General features: G+C 40.8%; 1 protein-coding gene across 1 annotated transcript in view; it reads left to right on the plus strand.

The window, feature by feature from the left end:
* The first annotated feature begins 201 nt into the window (after positions 1-201).
* The window catches only part of DPP6 (dipeptidyl peptidase like 6), a 547,763-nt gene continuing 530,786 nt past the window's right edge, over positions 202-17,178 (plus strand). Inside the window, exon 1 of the mRNA XM_071559976.1 lies at positions 202-449. Within this exon, the coding sequence (XP_071416077.1) occupies positions 390-449 (60 nt within the window). The 5' untranslated portion in view covers positions 202-389. The remainder of the gene's footprint in view (positions 450-17,178) is intronic.

Below are 17,178 nucleotides of genomic sequence, written 5' to 3' on the forward strand. Positions count from 1 at the left end.
GAAGGAGTGAGAGCCGCCGGGGGCCGAGCGCGGCGTGGGACGGCGCGTCCCGCGGGGCGCGGAGCGGATCCGAGCTCAGCCCAGCGAGCCCTCCCCGCGCCGCGGCGGCCTCGGAGCGCGGGGGGCGGGCAGAACCGGGCTCGCCTCGCCTCTGCTGTGGAGGGCGGGGGAGGAAAGCGGTGCCGGGGCTGGTCGGGGGGGGGTGTTTCGGGTTTTGTTTTGGAGCCGGGAAGCGGGGACCGCTGCCGACGCGCAGACCCCGGCGGACGGGGGCAGAGTCCCGTTACGGGGGCAGCCCGCTCTGCCCTGCCTGCTGCCATTCCCCCACCGCAGCTCCTTGGAGTGTCGCGCCCGGACCCCAACTTTCCAGCCCGCCCGCCGGCTCCAGCATGAACCAGACGGCCGGGGTGAGCAACCACGTCCGCTGCTCCAGCGGGAAGGGCTCCAAGGTAAGCCTGGCCGGGACCACTGGGGCAAGCGGGGCTCGGCGGGGTGCGTGGCGGCGGGGTCCTCTCCTTCAGTCCCGGCCCAAAAACCTGTAGCTGAGAGTGTGTGTCCCCCAGCCCCGGGCAGCAGCACCTGCGCTCTCCACCAGCCCAGCACCACTTCGCGAAGTTCAGCATCTCTCCCTGGCTCCCGCCGCCGCCCGGGGTGTGGAATCGCCGCCCCGCAGGGTGCTGGGGCAGGGATCGCTCCGGTCCCTCCGCGCAGGGGTGACCCTTTCGGACTGCGACTGGGGGGATGTTGGACCGAGCACTCAGGGTACTGTGACCTCGCAGCATCAAGTGCTGGGATGGTTCGAACTCTCCCATCTGTTTCAGACGGGATAAAATGCTTTGAATGTAAGGATTTCTGCTGGTGTGTAATGTGAGATCAGGTACAGCTTTATCTGCTGCTTTTACTTTTTGCCGTGGTATGTTTGCATAGGCAATATTAAAAATAAATAACTGGGATAAAACTGCTTCTTGTGCACTCTGCTGATTTCAACAGCAATGTAACTGGGTGCTTGTACCTGGTTGGGGCCAAATTTGCATTAACCATTTTAGGTAGCAATGAACATCTATACAACTAGTTCAGGTTGCAGTGTATCAGTGCTGTAAAGGCAGATGCATGTGCCCTCTTGCAGACAATTGTGTTGATGTTGTTCTTCTGCAACTCTTTGAAGTGTTTCTCAGTGTTTATGTTTCTGTGTTATGGTGGACACCTCTCCCCCCTCCTAAGATCTCATGTGCTTTTTGAGTGTAGTGTTTTGTAAAGTGATATGATTCTATAATATGTAATGGGATGCACCTTAAAGAAATGCAAAATTTACCTTTTATCAGAAATGGTGCTGTTAACTTCTTTTATTATTATTATTATTATTATTATTATTATTATTATTATTATTATTATTATTATTATTTTATCTCTTAATACTGGTGTTTTTTTCTATCCTTTAGACTTCATGTCGCAGTGTTGTTTGAAGTGCTGATGCTGCTGCTCACCTGGTTGTGTACTTCATGTCTAGTTAGTGCAGACCTTACTCTACAAACTCTTAGGCACACTGATTTGCCTCATACCTTCCCTTCTGCAAAGTGAATGCAGTTATGCCTTCTTTTCTCATATGGTCTTTTTAGGATTAAACTCACTAATCATAAGGCTATGTGAGTATTAAAAGATGCAACATGATGAGGGCTGTGGAAGTAAACAAACAGATTAGATGAGTCTGCTGAAATTATTTACTTAGCTCCATGACTAATCATATATTTGAAGTTGAACCCGTACAAAAGCTCTTTGCATAATTCAAGGGCCTTAAATTAAAGATCCTCTATGGATCTTGCCTGTAGTTTCAGTGGTGGGTCTCCTCTCTTTGCACTTTCTGGTTCTGGGTTTTGGGTTGAACAACTAAGGTTATTGCATATCAGTAATAATTTATTGTATCAAGCTGCTGACCTAACACTTTAATGCAGAAGGAAGAGATGGGTCTCAAATGCGTATATTCTTAGCACATGATAATTATACATTTGTATTTACCTGGAAGGCATCTTTGTCTCACTTTGAAGTGCTGTAGGATCTGAATATTTTTTTCATGGGAAATAAATATTTTTTTCAAGACAGAAGATTGACATGATTGGTTGTTTCAGGTTTTAATTAAAACACAGAAAACTCCATGCATGACTGATTTAGTTGTAAGGAAACGTTGCAGAGATCAGAAATGAGACTTTATCAAATGGGGCTGAAAAATCAGGTAACTGATCAGAAAGAAGTCTGTGATGGAGTAGATGAGGGGCAGAATAACCAAGTTTTTTTGTGGCACTGACTTCTAAAGTACAGAAATTCTTTTGAGATGTTTTATATCTGGTTTATTTGGTTTATTTTTCTAAACAACAAACCAACAAAACCCTAACTAAAAAAGAAAAAAAAAAAGAACAGAACAACAAACAGGACTTTTCTGACTTTCCTAATCTCTTGACTTTTGAACTCACAGCCAATTTTAACCAAAACTGACAGACCAACAGAAGTGTTGCAAGTGTCAGCTTGCTGAAAGTGTCATGGAAATCAACTGCTTAATAGAGATGGACTATTTAATACCTGAGTAGAGGAATAAGCAGGGGGAAATTTGCCACTCCATCTGTATTCACCCTGTCCAGGCAGCCCAGTCTGCACATGGCTTGCTGCATCAGGATCTGTCCTTTGCCCATCACGGACTGTGAAAAGGTTGGGAGGGAATGGGGAAAGGAAGGAGCACAAAAGAAACTTCCAGAAGAACTGAAAGTTTAGGCTGACAAAGAGGCAGCCATGCATGAGGACTGGGATCTTTGCGAGATGCAGTGTGTTGAGCGAATATTTAATCATAAATCAAACACTGTTGTTTTCACTGCTCATGAAACAATTTGTTAGGGTTTTTTTCCCTCCCCAAAAGAATAACTTGTTATGTTGTGTCAACTCAAATGGCAATGCCAACTCACTGAGGCAAGGTCACTCTGCTTCCTGGCTTCTTCTGAGCTTCCCTCTCACTAGGCAATGGGCACTTAGACTTCACATTTCTTTTGCAAGATTTACAGCTTTGCTCAGTTGTGGTGTGCAAGGGAGGTAGGATTTTAAAAGAGGGATACAATTAAAGCTCTTAAGTAGATAGCTTGATTGTAATTCCACATGCTTACGTGTGCCCACTAAAATGTGTATTTATTTTTGACATTTCTTTGTCCTTTTTTTAGCTGTTTTTAACCAAAATTTAGCTCTAAGACACTTGTGAGTGCTATTGTAAGACTGATTTATTGTCTTGAGACAACTATTTTTGAGAAATAGTTTGTGGACATACATCTTCTAATGCTCTTCCTGCCTGTGACTAATCCCATTACCTTTTCTAAGACAATTTGTGGGAGGAAGGCAGGAGGATTCACCCCAATGCTGAAATGAAAAGCTACATCACAGGAAGATTTCTGATGTGTTCGGGTGGTTGGAGTGGTGAGCTCTACAGCCACTGAATCTGTACAAAACCACCCACCTCTCTTGTGTGGGCTGGGAGCAGGCTTTGACTCCGGTTTAAGAAAGTGCAACTTATTGGAAAGTCATTGAGATTCTGGCATAAGATTTCGGGTGTCAGTTCCAAGCTGTCACATTTCTACAGATTTCTTGAATGAACTAATGAGGACTAACTTTGTGTGGGGACTCAGGCTTTTCAGCACTGCATATTGCAGCTCCTGGCTTTTGGCTTTTGTTCAGCAGTCCAGAGCCTCACACCAGCCTATGCAAGGCACAGAAGTTGTGTCTTTAGTTTAGCTTCTTTTCTTAAATTAGTACCACGGAAGAGGCTGTGAGAATGCACTTTGTTTCATGTTGGGACTACCAATTTCATCTGTCTTCAGGGAGGGAAATCTATAGAAAAGATTGGGGATATTTTCTTTCTTTAGAAACAACTGTATTTGGCATCCTTGATCTGGGTACAGTGAGCAAGGAGGTGTCCCATGAGCAGGATTTGGTGTCCTTCTAAGTGTTGGTGAGGATTCAGCTTCCATTCTTCTGAGGACTGTGGGACCCAGGAGGAGATAGGTGGCTCCATGGCAGGAGCCCTCCCATCTCTCCTTTTGGAGAAGGGCCAGAGCAGAGTTCAGGGCTGTTTTTTGGATGGGGAATGATGGAATGCGACAGTGACTCCTGGGGAGGTTGTAGCACTGTCTCTTTATTTTAGATGAGAACACTTTTAGCCAAACCATTGGCTGACATGCACAATTTGGAGGGTATGGTCTAAACACTGAGCTCTGTAGAGCAGCCTCGTCGGTACATTAGGACATGCTGGTTGGCAAAACCCTGCTGCTATTCAGTCTCTTCTGACTTGTCTCTGACCATTTTTTTAAATCATTATAGCTTTTTCTGCTGTTTTGTGTGGACCTCAGTCCTGGACATGGTCAGTGTATGTCTTCTGGATCAGGTCTCTCAAATCCAACCCTTGTTGTCCTGTACAGTGTCAGTCCAGCTCCTCTGCCTAACACTCACACACAGCTTGTGCCCCCAGCAGCTCACCACTGATGAGTACCCAAATAGCTTATGTATTTTGAAGGTAATGCAGTCATTTAACCACCTAAATTGCACTGACGTTTTATTAACCATTTAAATCCTTATTTTGTGGTTCTAGGCTTTAAACTCTTCTTGATTGCAATCCTGATGTGTGGGTGGAAGAGAAGTGTTTTCCTGTCTCAACTGGAGTTATAAGAGTCACTCAGGCTTTATGATAAAAGGAAACAATGCTGAGTTGAACCTGAGCAAATAATTCATGTTTCTATCATGGATTTTGTCAGTGTTGACAGAGGAAACATTTTGGACTGTAGCACATACTAAGCAACAACATTTCCTCTCTCAGTGGTGATTATGTAAGCATTAAGAAAAGATTGTTGAATCAAAGTCTTGAGGTTAGAACATCCACCTGAATAACTGTAACCTAACCTTTAATCAGCAATAATGAATGCTCAAGGATAACAGCAAATCATTTGGACAGATTTTTTTTTCTTTTCTTTTAAAGAACAAACAATTGTCCTAATTAGCATTATTGGCATGTAAGAACCTGGGTATGAAGACAACTCAGTGCAGTAATGTAAAGTCTTTTTTAAAGTACACTCAGTTAAGCTGAACTGGAAATGTGGTTTTGATTGTACCCCTGGTTGCTTTCTCATTGTTTGGAAAAGAAAAAAGTTAACCTGTAAGAAAAGCAAATTGCTGGCACAGCTGCCATGGTCTAAAGGGGCAGTGCAACATTTGTACAGCTGTGGTCAGCAGGTCCGTAATGTCCTTTTAACAGGATATGAGAGAGTTTGTTTTTATAGTGGTTTATTCCTTAAGCGATTAATAAGAGATTATTGCATCTACACTGGGTAAATCTAATTATCTTCTCTTTTACATGAACTATTTCCCTCTTGTGAATTCCACTGATTTCAATTGAATTACTACTTATTTATGTTGGTTTAATTGCAGAGAGATTCGATACCTCCAAAGTTATGGAGGCAATAGAGCCACAGCACTTGTAGGACTCCTGGATGCGGAAAATTAAGATAAGGAAGCTGTGTTGGCTCCTCTGTATTATTGCTGAAGCGGAAAGCACTTCAGCTTTACTTGCACAATGTATTTTACTGTGAGTGGTAAGTTACCATGTATGGGCACAGCTAAGCAGTGTATTTTCAAGTTGTCCAATTTTAATGCTCTAGTGGGATTGCAAGGTTGACTTTCACATCTAATAAGTAGTAAAGTAGGACTTGATGTAGCTGCCGGGGCTTTAAAACATGATCACTCAGCTATCTTCAAAATCCAGCCTTGCACAGAGGGCAGTCTCTTAGAAAGTACACTTCCATCTCAAAAGATCAGCTTTCAGAGTAGTCTAATACAGCATTGCATGAGAGCCCCAGAAAAGATCAAGACTCAGTCCTGCTGGATGCTGTAACCTATACAGACAGAAGTGGCTTGGCCTTCAGTGTTCATGGTTTAAGCTGAAAATAAGAAGCAAAAAGCTGTGAGAATGGTAGAATTGCTCTGGTTTTACAGGCAGGGAAGTAAGGTGCTGGGAGTAAACCATCAAATCTTCTAAGGTTAATGAGTAATAATGATCTCAAATATTGTGAAAATTCCAGATTAGGTAAAGATGATAGACTGTATTTGAGTTTGTCTGCCCTGGTAAATAAGGCAGTACTAATCACTGTCCATTTGAAAGCAAGCTGGTTTATTAGTGTGTGCTCCTGACATCCCACAAGCATATCCCTTTCCATGAAGTATTTTGTACCTTGTCCAGTACAAGTGTCAGTAGGAAAAAGAAGGCAGAGAAGGGGGCAAGATCTCTAGGCTTGTATTCTCTGCCCTTTAGGAAGCCAGGGGTTTGTTTGGCCCCTTATGGAACAAGGTTTCATTTTGAACATGGAGTGGGACTGTGTAGTGTTGATTTAGCTCTTTCCCCTGTTTGTGTAGATCCTCTATCTTCTTGGTCCTTTGGGAGGAACTTTCATAAAGCTGCACAGGCAAAGCCTGTCAGAACTTTGAATGGTGAACTCTAAATCAAGAAAAATGCAAAGGAATTTAAGGGGAAGTGTTTGAAACTGATTTTTATTGCATCCTCTGTCTTTCTTGTAAACCGCAAGTTGTCAGTTGACAGTATCTGGTACAGGTGCTGAATTTAGTGAAATTTTACTTCTGTTAATGTAAATGGAAAGATGATTTTAGAAATTTCTAAGGCCTTATGCAACCCACCCTTAAGGATTTTAGGAGTAATGGCTGTAGGAAGTCTTTGACTTGATCTTTTTACTATTTTAGACAGTGAAATCTGCTTTCTCTATAATTCTACCTGTAAACCTGATGGCTTTTGGCAGTTAATTCCAGCCATGTTCCCTTGAGTGCTTCCTGGGACTGTCTGAGTGTCAGCTGTCTTGTAAAGTTCCCCTTAACAGGAAATTTTGCAAGAAGAATAATGGCAGGTCAAGACTCGAAATTTCAGTGGGAAGTTCAAACGCCCCTTTGAAGGATGGGACGACAAAGAGAGATGGCCAGGCTGATGTTATAAATGCCCCGAGTGATCAAAAAACCTCTTGGCAGAGGTTATCCTTTCCCTGACTGGAGGGAATTTAACATAAGATGCAACCTGGAGTTGATGGAGCATCCTCTCTAGGATGTTTTGGGTATGGGGGAGCAAAAGGAGCTGTGCGATTTGTAGCATTGTGCAAGTGTGCACCAGCGAGGGTGTACTTTGCCTATAACAGCTGTTATTTTAAGGGGGTGGTGAAAGACCGTTCTCCCCCAATTAAATATTTGCTGGGAGTGCTCTGGCAGGGCTGTGTGGAGCTCAGGGGGTTTCCAGTGGTGCTTGGGATTTCATGTGTCGTATCCTTGCAGAGTCCTCAGGCGCGCGGAGCCCCCAGCCCTGAATCTGGATGAGTTCTGGGCATCAGTGATGACAGAATCATCTTGCTCCCTGTTTATTTGTGGGTGCTGCTCTCTGCCACTCTTTTTCATCTTTAATGAGAGCTGAACACACCATAAAATTTTATTGGGTGTTTATGCTAACAAAATTAACTAACAGTTGGTGCTATAAAAATGCAGCCGGAGCTCTGAGCTCTATAACTGGGAATATGCAATGGCTTTTTAACTGGTGTAGGACGGAGCAAATATGTGAGTGCCAATGTCATTTAACAGTAAACCATTTTATATTAACTTTTTATTGACCAGAACTGATTAATTGAAATTTCCAAAATAAATCCTAGCTGATATGTGCTTAAACAAAATCAGGTTTTCAAACATTAGATAGCTGGAAGCTCTGTCAAAATTGTGGAGTTAATTTATAATGCCAAGACTAATGGGCTGATAATCAAAATAAATTAGCTTAGCCACTTCAATACTTTAATCCTTGAATCAAATAATAGGAAGAAGATTTATTTTAGCATTTCGATTATTGTGTTTCCCAATAAAATAAATATAATATCATGCTGCGAGTGCTGCATGGATCATTTGAAGCAACGACTTCAATGGGAGTACAAAGGACCTCTAGGCTACAGAAAAAAAGAAAGAGAAAAAGGATTATCTTCAGACTCAATTTCTTGTTCAGTAGAATGGATTTATCTTATTTCTGTATTAGTGTTGTTAAGTAAACCTAGGAAAGTAATTTGCTTTCATTCATTTATTTATTTAGTGCTTTTGTTTATTTTCATGTAGTTTTCCCATGCCTAGTCTGGAGAGTTTGATGTTTATGATCTTTACATTACACTGTGTAGTTCTATGCTGGTTTTAAAATAAGCAGATTGACATACTGGGATCTTTTATTTTTTTTTATCAATGATATAGTTTGATTACCAGGTAGCACTGATTGACCACATGTTTACCTAAGTATAGTTAAGGTTGATTTGCATTTCGTGGCATTGACATAATTAAAATTTGGATAAAAGTCTTGTGTTAGCACTTGAGGGGAATGTCCTGATCCCTGGATTAAGCCCTGAGTTATACTGGGATATAGCCTGAGTGATTTAGGCTTTACATTATCACATTGTTATCTTAGGTCATAGCTGATTTTTAAGGCCAGATACTTCTGTCATCAAGAGAATGTTCTTCAACCTGCTTTTAACCTCCCAGTGTAAGTGTGGTCTTGGGAATCTAATGTGAACTCAGAGCAGCCAGCAGTAGTTACACGTCACTCAGAGTGGGACAAATATTCTGCCCTTGCTTCAGTTTTTTCTTGGTAAAAGTAAGGATGAGCACTTCCCTTTCATGGAATGTGAGCTCTTTGGTGGAGAATAATAACTTGGGTTACTGTCCTTTCTGTTTACCTTATGTTATTGTACTTAAAATCTGAGAATTTAGCAAACTTTAGTGTCAGTTTGCCTTTGGAATGAAGGAAAAAAGGTATAGAAGGGAGAGAGATACAGTGGTTTGCACAGTCCCTACACCATGACATGCCAACCTTGCTTCAGAAGATGACTTTGGAGGGAGGTGTACCCTAAAGGAAGGCTGTTAAAATTATAAAACCTTAGGTAATTTAAAGAGAGAGCATGTGCAGCCCTTCTTGGTGTCATGCTTTCAACTAGGCAGAATGAAATACACTGCAGCAAAGTCAAGGCTTGTCCTCGATGGGAACCCCCAGGAGAGGGTTGGATGCTATCAAAGGCAGTGGGCACTGGACCCCTCTCAGCTCTGCTGGCAAGTTGAAAAGGGGCAGGACCTCAACATTTTTAAATCAGCTGACTTGCTTATTTGCAGATGGCATCTAAAATTGGAATGCTAAGAAGAGGCTGAAATTATGGCAGACAGATGTGTGCTGCTGGTAATTTATTGCTACCGGGGGCAGCAGATACACCATAGGATTTATCTCGGTTTTGATGTATGAGTTTGTGCTTCAAGGCTTTTGACTTTCTTGGACCTTCCCTTAGCATTCCAACCATCCTAGTGTTTGCAGATTTTTAGTGCGGTTTTATATTCGAGTCAGATTTTGCTAGATAATGACCTCACACAGTGGCTTTGTCACTGCTTTAACTCTCTTCTCCTAAGTGGAGGATCAGAGGGTTTTTCATAGGTTACAAGTCCAGGAAAGATCCAGCAGCAGGGACTAGCATCAGTGTTACTTCTATTGCAGCACTCTGTAGGAATGCTAGTTGCATATTGGGATTTAATTAAACAAGAGGCTCTCCAGGCAGAGAGCATAATACTGCTTCATACATCAAAGAACCTACATTTTAAACTTGTTCATTGCTTTATGCTCATCACTCAAACTTAGAACTTTATGTTTCACGTTAAATTATCAGTGCTTAGCATTGATTTCTGTGTGTGAAACCACTGGTTGTCATGGGGCTTCTCTAACACTGTTTAATGTCTCAGGGTTGCATCTGGAACTCACTGAAAGCAGGCAGTATAATACACTTTCTTGACACACTGTGTTGCCTCACTGCCAGTCCTTTTGTCTGACCACCCGTTGCACAATTAATCTGCCAGCAGAGGCCACCAAAGCTTTTCAGTCACTCACTGCACATTTAGCCACTCTTTATTGTTAGAGATCTCTCCTCCAGCAGGTCAGGACTATCCTTCAGGTTCCCAGGTCCTGCTCTCTGCATGCTCTGTACCTTCACATTGTCTTGATTTGTTCCAAATTTAATCACTTGTCTGATATTGCTAGAATTCTCTGAGGCTGCAGCTGTATCACAGAGCATATCTGTGCCCTGTCTGTACCTTTCACTCCCTCATTTAAGGTTCATTCCTGCTTCCTTCCTATGTCTACTCTGCTCCTACTGTTTTAGGTGGGGAGTTTTTTTATGGCAGGGGAGCGCACTGAATACTCCACTGTACAAAGAAGTTAATTTACTTCCGGTGAATAAAAGCAGCTGGTTTTCCCTTACAATAAGTACTAAGGGAAATTCATTTCCTTTTTTTTGTTTTTTGTTAAACTATGTTGCCCATAAAGAGCTTGTACAGCACAAAAAAATAAACTACCTTGCAGGTTTATCCAGCTCAGGGCCACCAAAGGCATGATTTGGATTGAAACACATGTATCTTTACATTGGCCACTGAAAAGGCAGTGATGGCTCTTGGTCACTGTAGCTCAGGCTTTTCTAAAGGTATTTCAAGTCCCCACTAAGAAACTGCATCTAAAATTTCTAGCCATGCATGATCTTAATCTTAATACTGGTCAAGGAGGGAGGGAGGAAAGAAGTTGCTTATGGACCCTTGAACTCGTTATTTATGACAGTAACTTAAGTGTTTGCAGGTTTTTTCCTCTTTTTTTTTCCTAGTTTTTTTTTCTTTTAGAAAATATCAGTACTTTTTATGACTTTAATGGAAAGTGATCAATGCTGTGCACCATCACAGCATTATGACAAAAATGTTAAAACTGTCTTTGACAGCAGAATATTTTAAATGACCTCCAACAGTTAGCCTTTCTCACATACTTTCCTGCTGTAGATTCATTATATTTTACAGAATATATTTTTCACCGGAGAAATTCTGATTAGCAGCTGATAAGGACTAGCTGAAAGAGAGGGAGATTGTCCTGGTTTTGTTTAAGCCCTGGAGGGATGTTCAGGTTTAACTTCCAGTAATGCCAACACACCTAAATTTCTTGTGTGCTGATGGAAGAATTGCCTCTAAAGCTTTTTCAGTGTAAGACATAAAGTTTATTGAAGAATCACTAATGAAGAACTACATTTCCCGGTCCTTAAAATTTTAGTGATTGTACAAAAATGAGGCATCCAGCACTTTAAATTATACTTGTAGAGACATTACCACAAATGACTTATTCTTTCTTACTTCCTTGTAAGCATTTGTTAGATTTGAATTTTGATATGGATATCATGAAGAAGAAAAAAAGAAATCAATATTTTATTCAATAGAAGTTGTCACATACATTCTCACAGTTTGGAAATAGAAATTGAAAAGAGTTAGGAGAAAGGTGGAAAACTACACCGTGGTCCTGCCACTGCTGTTTCCAGACTTAACAATTTAACCAAGGCTATAACAACATTTATATGAATGCTGGCTGTACTTAACTGAGAAGTAGCTGTCCTTGCAGAGGCTGGAGTGCACAGATGCACTCAAATGGTAAAACAAGATGATAAAATGTAGGTGTTACCAAAGGAAAAGTGTATGTTTACATTGTGTGGTAGAAAACGTAACTACTGCCCCATGGGTTGTTTGAAAGCCAGCATGTATGATCTTGTCAGCAGTGCTGTGTGGGATGCGCCACATACTCTTCCATCTGCTCTACCACAGGAACAGGAATGTGCCATAGGTCTCGTATAGTGTCTGCCAGCACCTCAGGCAGTGGAACTGGACAGGCAATACCTTGGCTCCCATCATAGTCAATGGCCCACAGTCAGCAGTCTGGAGAGTGAGGGAGGCCACTGTAAGGATACTGTGGACTGGCTGCTCCTTGACTTGCTCCTTATATTTCATTGACTTCTTTTTACTAGATCCCTGTTGACTACAATAGGAATTTAGACACCTGGTACACATATAAACACATATAAACACCTAAATGTAGACATCCTAATCTCAAATTGCATCCCTCTTGTAGCATCAGCCTTGTCTACTGTGTTATGAGTTGTCAGTGAGGGTAAGAAAAGCTGTGAAGAATTATGGTATTAAATTCTTGCCTGCCATTTCCCAGGACATTTCTTGTGGGTCCAGATGGATGGCTGAATACTAGAATGTAATCGGCATAGCTGAGAGTGATTTATCTATAAAAATACAAGACACAGCAGTGAGAGCTTAGGGGAAAAATTGCTGGGTCTGTTTTCCTAAAATTCAGGTTTCAGAAGAAATTTGTTTATTCTGATCAGGGTAATTGTGGCAGCAGACTTAGACTGATGTCTGCATTTCAATCTTGATGAATCCTTGGAGAGGCAGCCTGTTGTCTGGACCAACAGAAAAAGGATGCTTAATGTGAATTTGAAGACACCTTTATTATTTTTTTTTAATCCTAGTCAATCCAAACAAGTTCTTTTGAAATAGGTGAATAAGGATTGCAAAAATGCTGCTATGGATTGCAAAAATGCTGCTATCAGTGCACAAAAGGTTTATGAATCATTATGTGGAGCAGAAGGCAGATGCAGAGAAAGTAGGCAAGGTTAAATCATGCTTTGCCTATAATTGTGAGCAGGATATCAATGTCGGTGTCTCTAGGTTCCTTTGGGAACTCTGTCAGGCATGGTAGAAACATTAGCTATCAGCTACTCCTCAGGCCATGCCTTAGTTTGTAAATATTGCTCTAAAGAAAATAAATTCAATCAATAATGTGATCTTGTGTTGAAAAATACACTGCTTTCTGTTGATACCATAGATTTTTTGCACAGAAAATTCCCCTCCCCTTACTGCTCCAAGAACTCAAGGTGGGGTATTTACTTCATTTTTCAAAATGGGGACAAAGGCTCATTCTCCACTCCCTTAAACATGGGTTTAATGCCAGCATGGTGGCATTTCCCTTAGCCCTGTTGTCATAACATCAGTGGGCAAAATTCAGCACATAACTGACAGCAAAGAAAATTCCAGCTGTGTCAGTATTGTTAACAGCTCTTGTTACACAGTGAGTCTTAGCACTGTTAAGTCTTACCACTTAGTTCTACCCTGGCTCTTTAATATTTAGGAAAGAACAGCTAAATTATTTAGACCTCTGAGAGAGGCAAATGTTAGGAAGGCTATTTTGAGGGAAATATAGTTATTTTAGTAATTTTTTTCTGGTAGAGAGCTCTGCCTTGTCATATTTAGAGGGTTTTATTTATTTAGTTATGGCTTTTAAAGAAGGTATGTTTTTCTACTTCTAAGGCTCCTTCTCCTCACCTGCTCTGAACAGGTCTCAAGCCTGGCTGGGAATCATGATGGCTGTGTGTAATTTGGTTTTATCTTTTGGCAGCAGCATATTAACTATTTTCAAATAAACCCCAGATGTAATAATGAGTTTCATACTGAATTCTGTGCCTTTCTCTACTTAAACTTCTTTAATTTTTGTTGTGCTGTGGAGAAGCTGTATGATTTTTTTTCTTTAGGGAAAATAAACATTTTTGGTCCTGACTCTTCCATTTTTTCCTGTCCCTTGATTTGTAGGCTGTACTATAGTTTCAGTTCAGTTTTTGCTGAAATGTTTTGCACTTCTAGTGGGTTTGTATATTTTCAAGATGAGAACCAATGTCAAGCTTGCCTTTTTTTTTGATCCCCTTGAGGTTTTAAACTCAGATCTTGGCCTCTCTTTGGGAGGTTCAATGGCCAGTATGTGCACCCATTGACTATTGTCTTAGTGTCTGAGGGGTTTTTGTTTCCAGCCTGAGATTCCCCCTATGAGGGAACTGTTTCCAGAAGGGCTTTAGTCTCCCACAGAAGAAGAATGAAGCCATTTATTTGACAAAGTTAGATGTCTGCAAATCACTTTTTAAAAATCCTTATCGAAAATACATACAAATTTTTTAACTGTAGGAATAATCTTTTGTTGTTGTTGTTATAGCTGTAGTTGTAGTTGTTGTAGTTGTTGTTGTTATTGTTGTTAAAAAAAAGCTCCATTTCATAAGAGGAAAGAATTTACCATCACATGCATTTCCTCTGCCCCTTTCCATCTGAAAAGGCTTAAGCTGCAACTGTTTAGTTTTCAGTTTCTTCTCTAATTCTCTTTAAAAGTTCCTTTCACAGTGCACTGCAGAAGGAAAAAGAAAAGAAAAGACGTGGAGATATTTTATATGCTAAGGAGGCTACTTCAGACAGAGGCAATTAACTGGCACTGTACAACTCATACAAGAAAATCAGGAGATGTGAACTGAAGATCAGTCTTTGAAAATGTAGTTAAGAGGCAGAGCTTGAAAGCCTCCTGCTGCAGCAGACTGGGCTGAGGACATGGTGGTTTGATCCTGGGTCCTAAGCAGTTTCCTTACTGCAAATCAAGATGAGGTTGACAGAGACTCAGATTGATGGGAATGGAGTAATTTTGCTCCATGCTTGATGGAGGCAGTCCAGAAGTCATAGACTACATAGAGGTAGTCTGTGATATTTTTAATTTTTCCATATCTCACATAGGGACTAATGTACTTCACTCATATGAGAGAAACAGCAATATGTTTATTGACATAAACCAACAATTTATTGAAGTTTGGTTGGACAAAATTTGATGGCAAGGTACATTTGATTATTCACTGCATAGAGGATAGGGTTAGACAGAACTGTTAAGGAGACCCTGCCATTGAGTCATGAAATTTAGAAGTATTCTAAAGTCCTCCTCAGAGTGGAGTTCAGCGTGACTAGATCCAGACTCAGTACCAGATTTGGTCAATGGTTCATGTCTAAAGAAGTGTAAGTGCACAGGCAAGTCTTTATATCATTTAGCTAAGATTTCATCATTTCAGTGGTCTTATTCCCAACTCACTTACCAAGTGTCTGATGTGATAAGGATTGTCTCAACCTCAATGAGTAACCTTGACTGTGATTTAAGTATTGATGGAGAATTGAAGGTCATTGATCTTCTTACCTTATCTTAGAGAAGATTTGAGTTTCTGTGTGATTTGTCCTGGTGTGTATCCTCTCTTGAAAATACCTGGTGTTCCAAATGGTCTCTATTCTACTCACTTTCCTAATTAGTATGGTTTTGCAGGTTGGTTAACAGAGATTTGGGGTGGTTAATTATGCAGATTATTTGCTCACGCGTTGTTGACCCAGAGATGTTATTTCTTTGGTAGAGTCTGAGCTATTTCTTCCTTTCTTCCTTTTGCTCTCTCTTAACAATCAATCTACTCTATATTAAGTGTGGATTGCTGATCTGGCGATCTCAGGAGCTACTTCTGCTAACCAGACCTATTATCTTTGTTTCTGTAGATGAAATTTGTGGCCTAAAGGCTGTGGGTTCTGCCACCTTGTGCAGAAGCTTCTCTAGTTTTGAGCATGTTTTATTCAGTGATTTAGGTAGATGTCATTCATAATAGAAAAATTTCAGTACTTGTTTGAAAGATGCAGAATAAAGTCAGACATTGTAGCATTTGTACCTGTAACACAGGCTGCCCATGCATGGATGTGTCTAATAAAAGAACAGAGGCTGCATCTCTCAGTAATAATGCAGTACCTTAGCCTGTGCTGGCACGTTTTGGTTTGAAATACTTGCAGGCAAAGCTCTGACCAGTCCTGAAGCTTTTCTTGCAACATTAGTTTTGGTCTAAGCACACCAATGTGTGTGGAAACTGCCCATGCCCCTGCCCTGCACAGAAATCAATTGAAGTAGTGTAGAAAGGGGCTTTTTATCCTCACAATATCAAGAGAGGCTCACTTCAAGTCTAACACCACAGAACAAACAAGTGATTAACGGTGTCATTGGATCTCACCCTTTTTTTGCTCATTCAGGGTTTTTACCCAAGGAGCCAGGATATGTAAAAATCTGTAAAGGATGAGGTTTCAATTTTGTGCTGTTTTTGTGTGTGAGTCAAGTGCTGAGACTGGAGCTGATAAAAAGTCAGATTTTGTCTTTTCTTCATAATTTTGTCAAACTTGGTATGATTGCATAAACAGAGCTTGTTTTCTCAATCTGGCTTTTCCTTTTGGAAATCTGGAAAACCTCTGCCAGATCTTGTTGAAAAACATATGGATCCTAAAACTTCTTTGATTGAGGAATGAGGCAGTTGTTTGCTTTTGCATTAGAAAGAAAAAGAAATTCACAGCAACAACAACAGGAACTGTTGTTTTGGGACTAAACAGCTCTCCATCTATCCCTGGTTTCAACTCTTGGTCTGAGCAGAATTCCTGAGCATTGATCTTCATTCTTGGCAAGAGTTTTAGTGTGTATGTAGCCATGCACATCAGTCTGGAGCAAACAAAGCATTATAGGAAACAAGATTCAAGGAAAAAATTATAATAAATACATTTATTGACGGTGATGGAAAGCTGTAGGTCTGTGGCAGAGGCTTATCCAAAGTCAAGATGCAAAGCCTGCTATCAGGGAGCTGAATGTGCTGTCAGATAAACAAAAAACACTGTAGAAGGCAGTACATTTATAGTAACATTCAGAAAGATAATATACTCCAGATAAGAGGCAAACATCCTAATACAGAGAGAATTGCTCTTCCTTACAATGAATATATGTCTTTTCCAACAGCAATGCTAAATTTGTCTTACTGGCTCAATTCTGTTCTTTTTGCTTGCTCTTGTGAACAGTATTTCTAACACAATTAATTAAGCAGATTAGTTTGTGGGGTTTTGCCAGCTTCTGTAGTGTTTCTCCCAGCAGAAGTGGTCATTGGCTAAAAATTCTTCAGAGAGGGGCAAGTGTTGGCAGGAAGAAGCTGCAGTTCCTGCAGGGACTTGTCTGGGGCTTCAACTTAAAATGGAAATGTCATCAGGTTGCTGCAAAGATGCTTTTTCCCCAACACCAACATCCCAGATGTGCTCCCACATTATTTGAAATTCATGGAAATTAGATATTTATAGCACCGTGCTCATTAATTCAAATAGAAAGAGATCCCAAATAGTAAGCAAATATTTTCAACTTTCATGTGTTCTTCCAAAACAGCCTATTCTTAGCTTAGTCATTTCAGGTTGTGATCAAACTGGATTAAGATATGCCTTCATATGTAGTGACAAGTTTGACACAGTGCTTTGAAACATGGAGGGATAGTCAACTGATTTCCATGGCTATCAAAGAATTTCCTTGTAATTAGCAACCAGAAGCATGAAAGGATTTGTTGCAGCAGGGATAAATCTTTAAATAATGCCAGCACATTTCCCAAA

This window comes from Pithys albifrons, chromosome 7, assembly GCF_047495875.1.
Source record: "Pithys albifrons albifrons isolate INPA30051 chromosome 7, PitAlb_v1, whole genome shotgun sequence".
In the NCBI taxonomy this organism is placed as follows: Eukaryota; Metazoa; Chordata; class Aves; order Passeriformes; family Thamnophilidae; genus Pithys; species Pithys albifrons.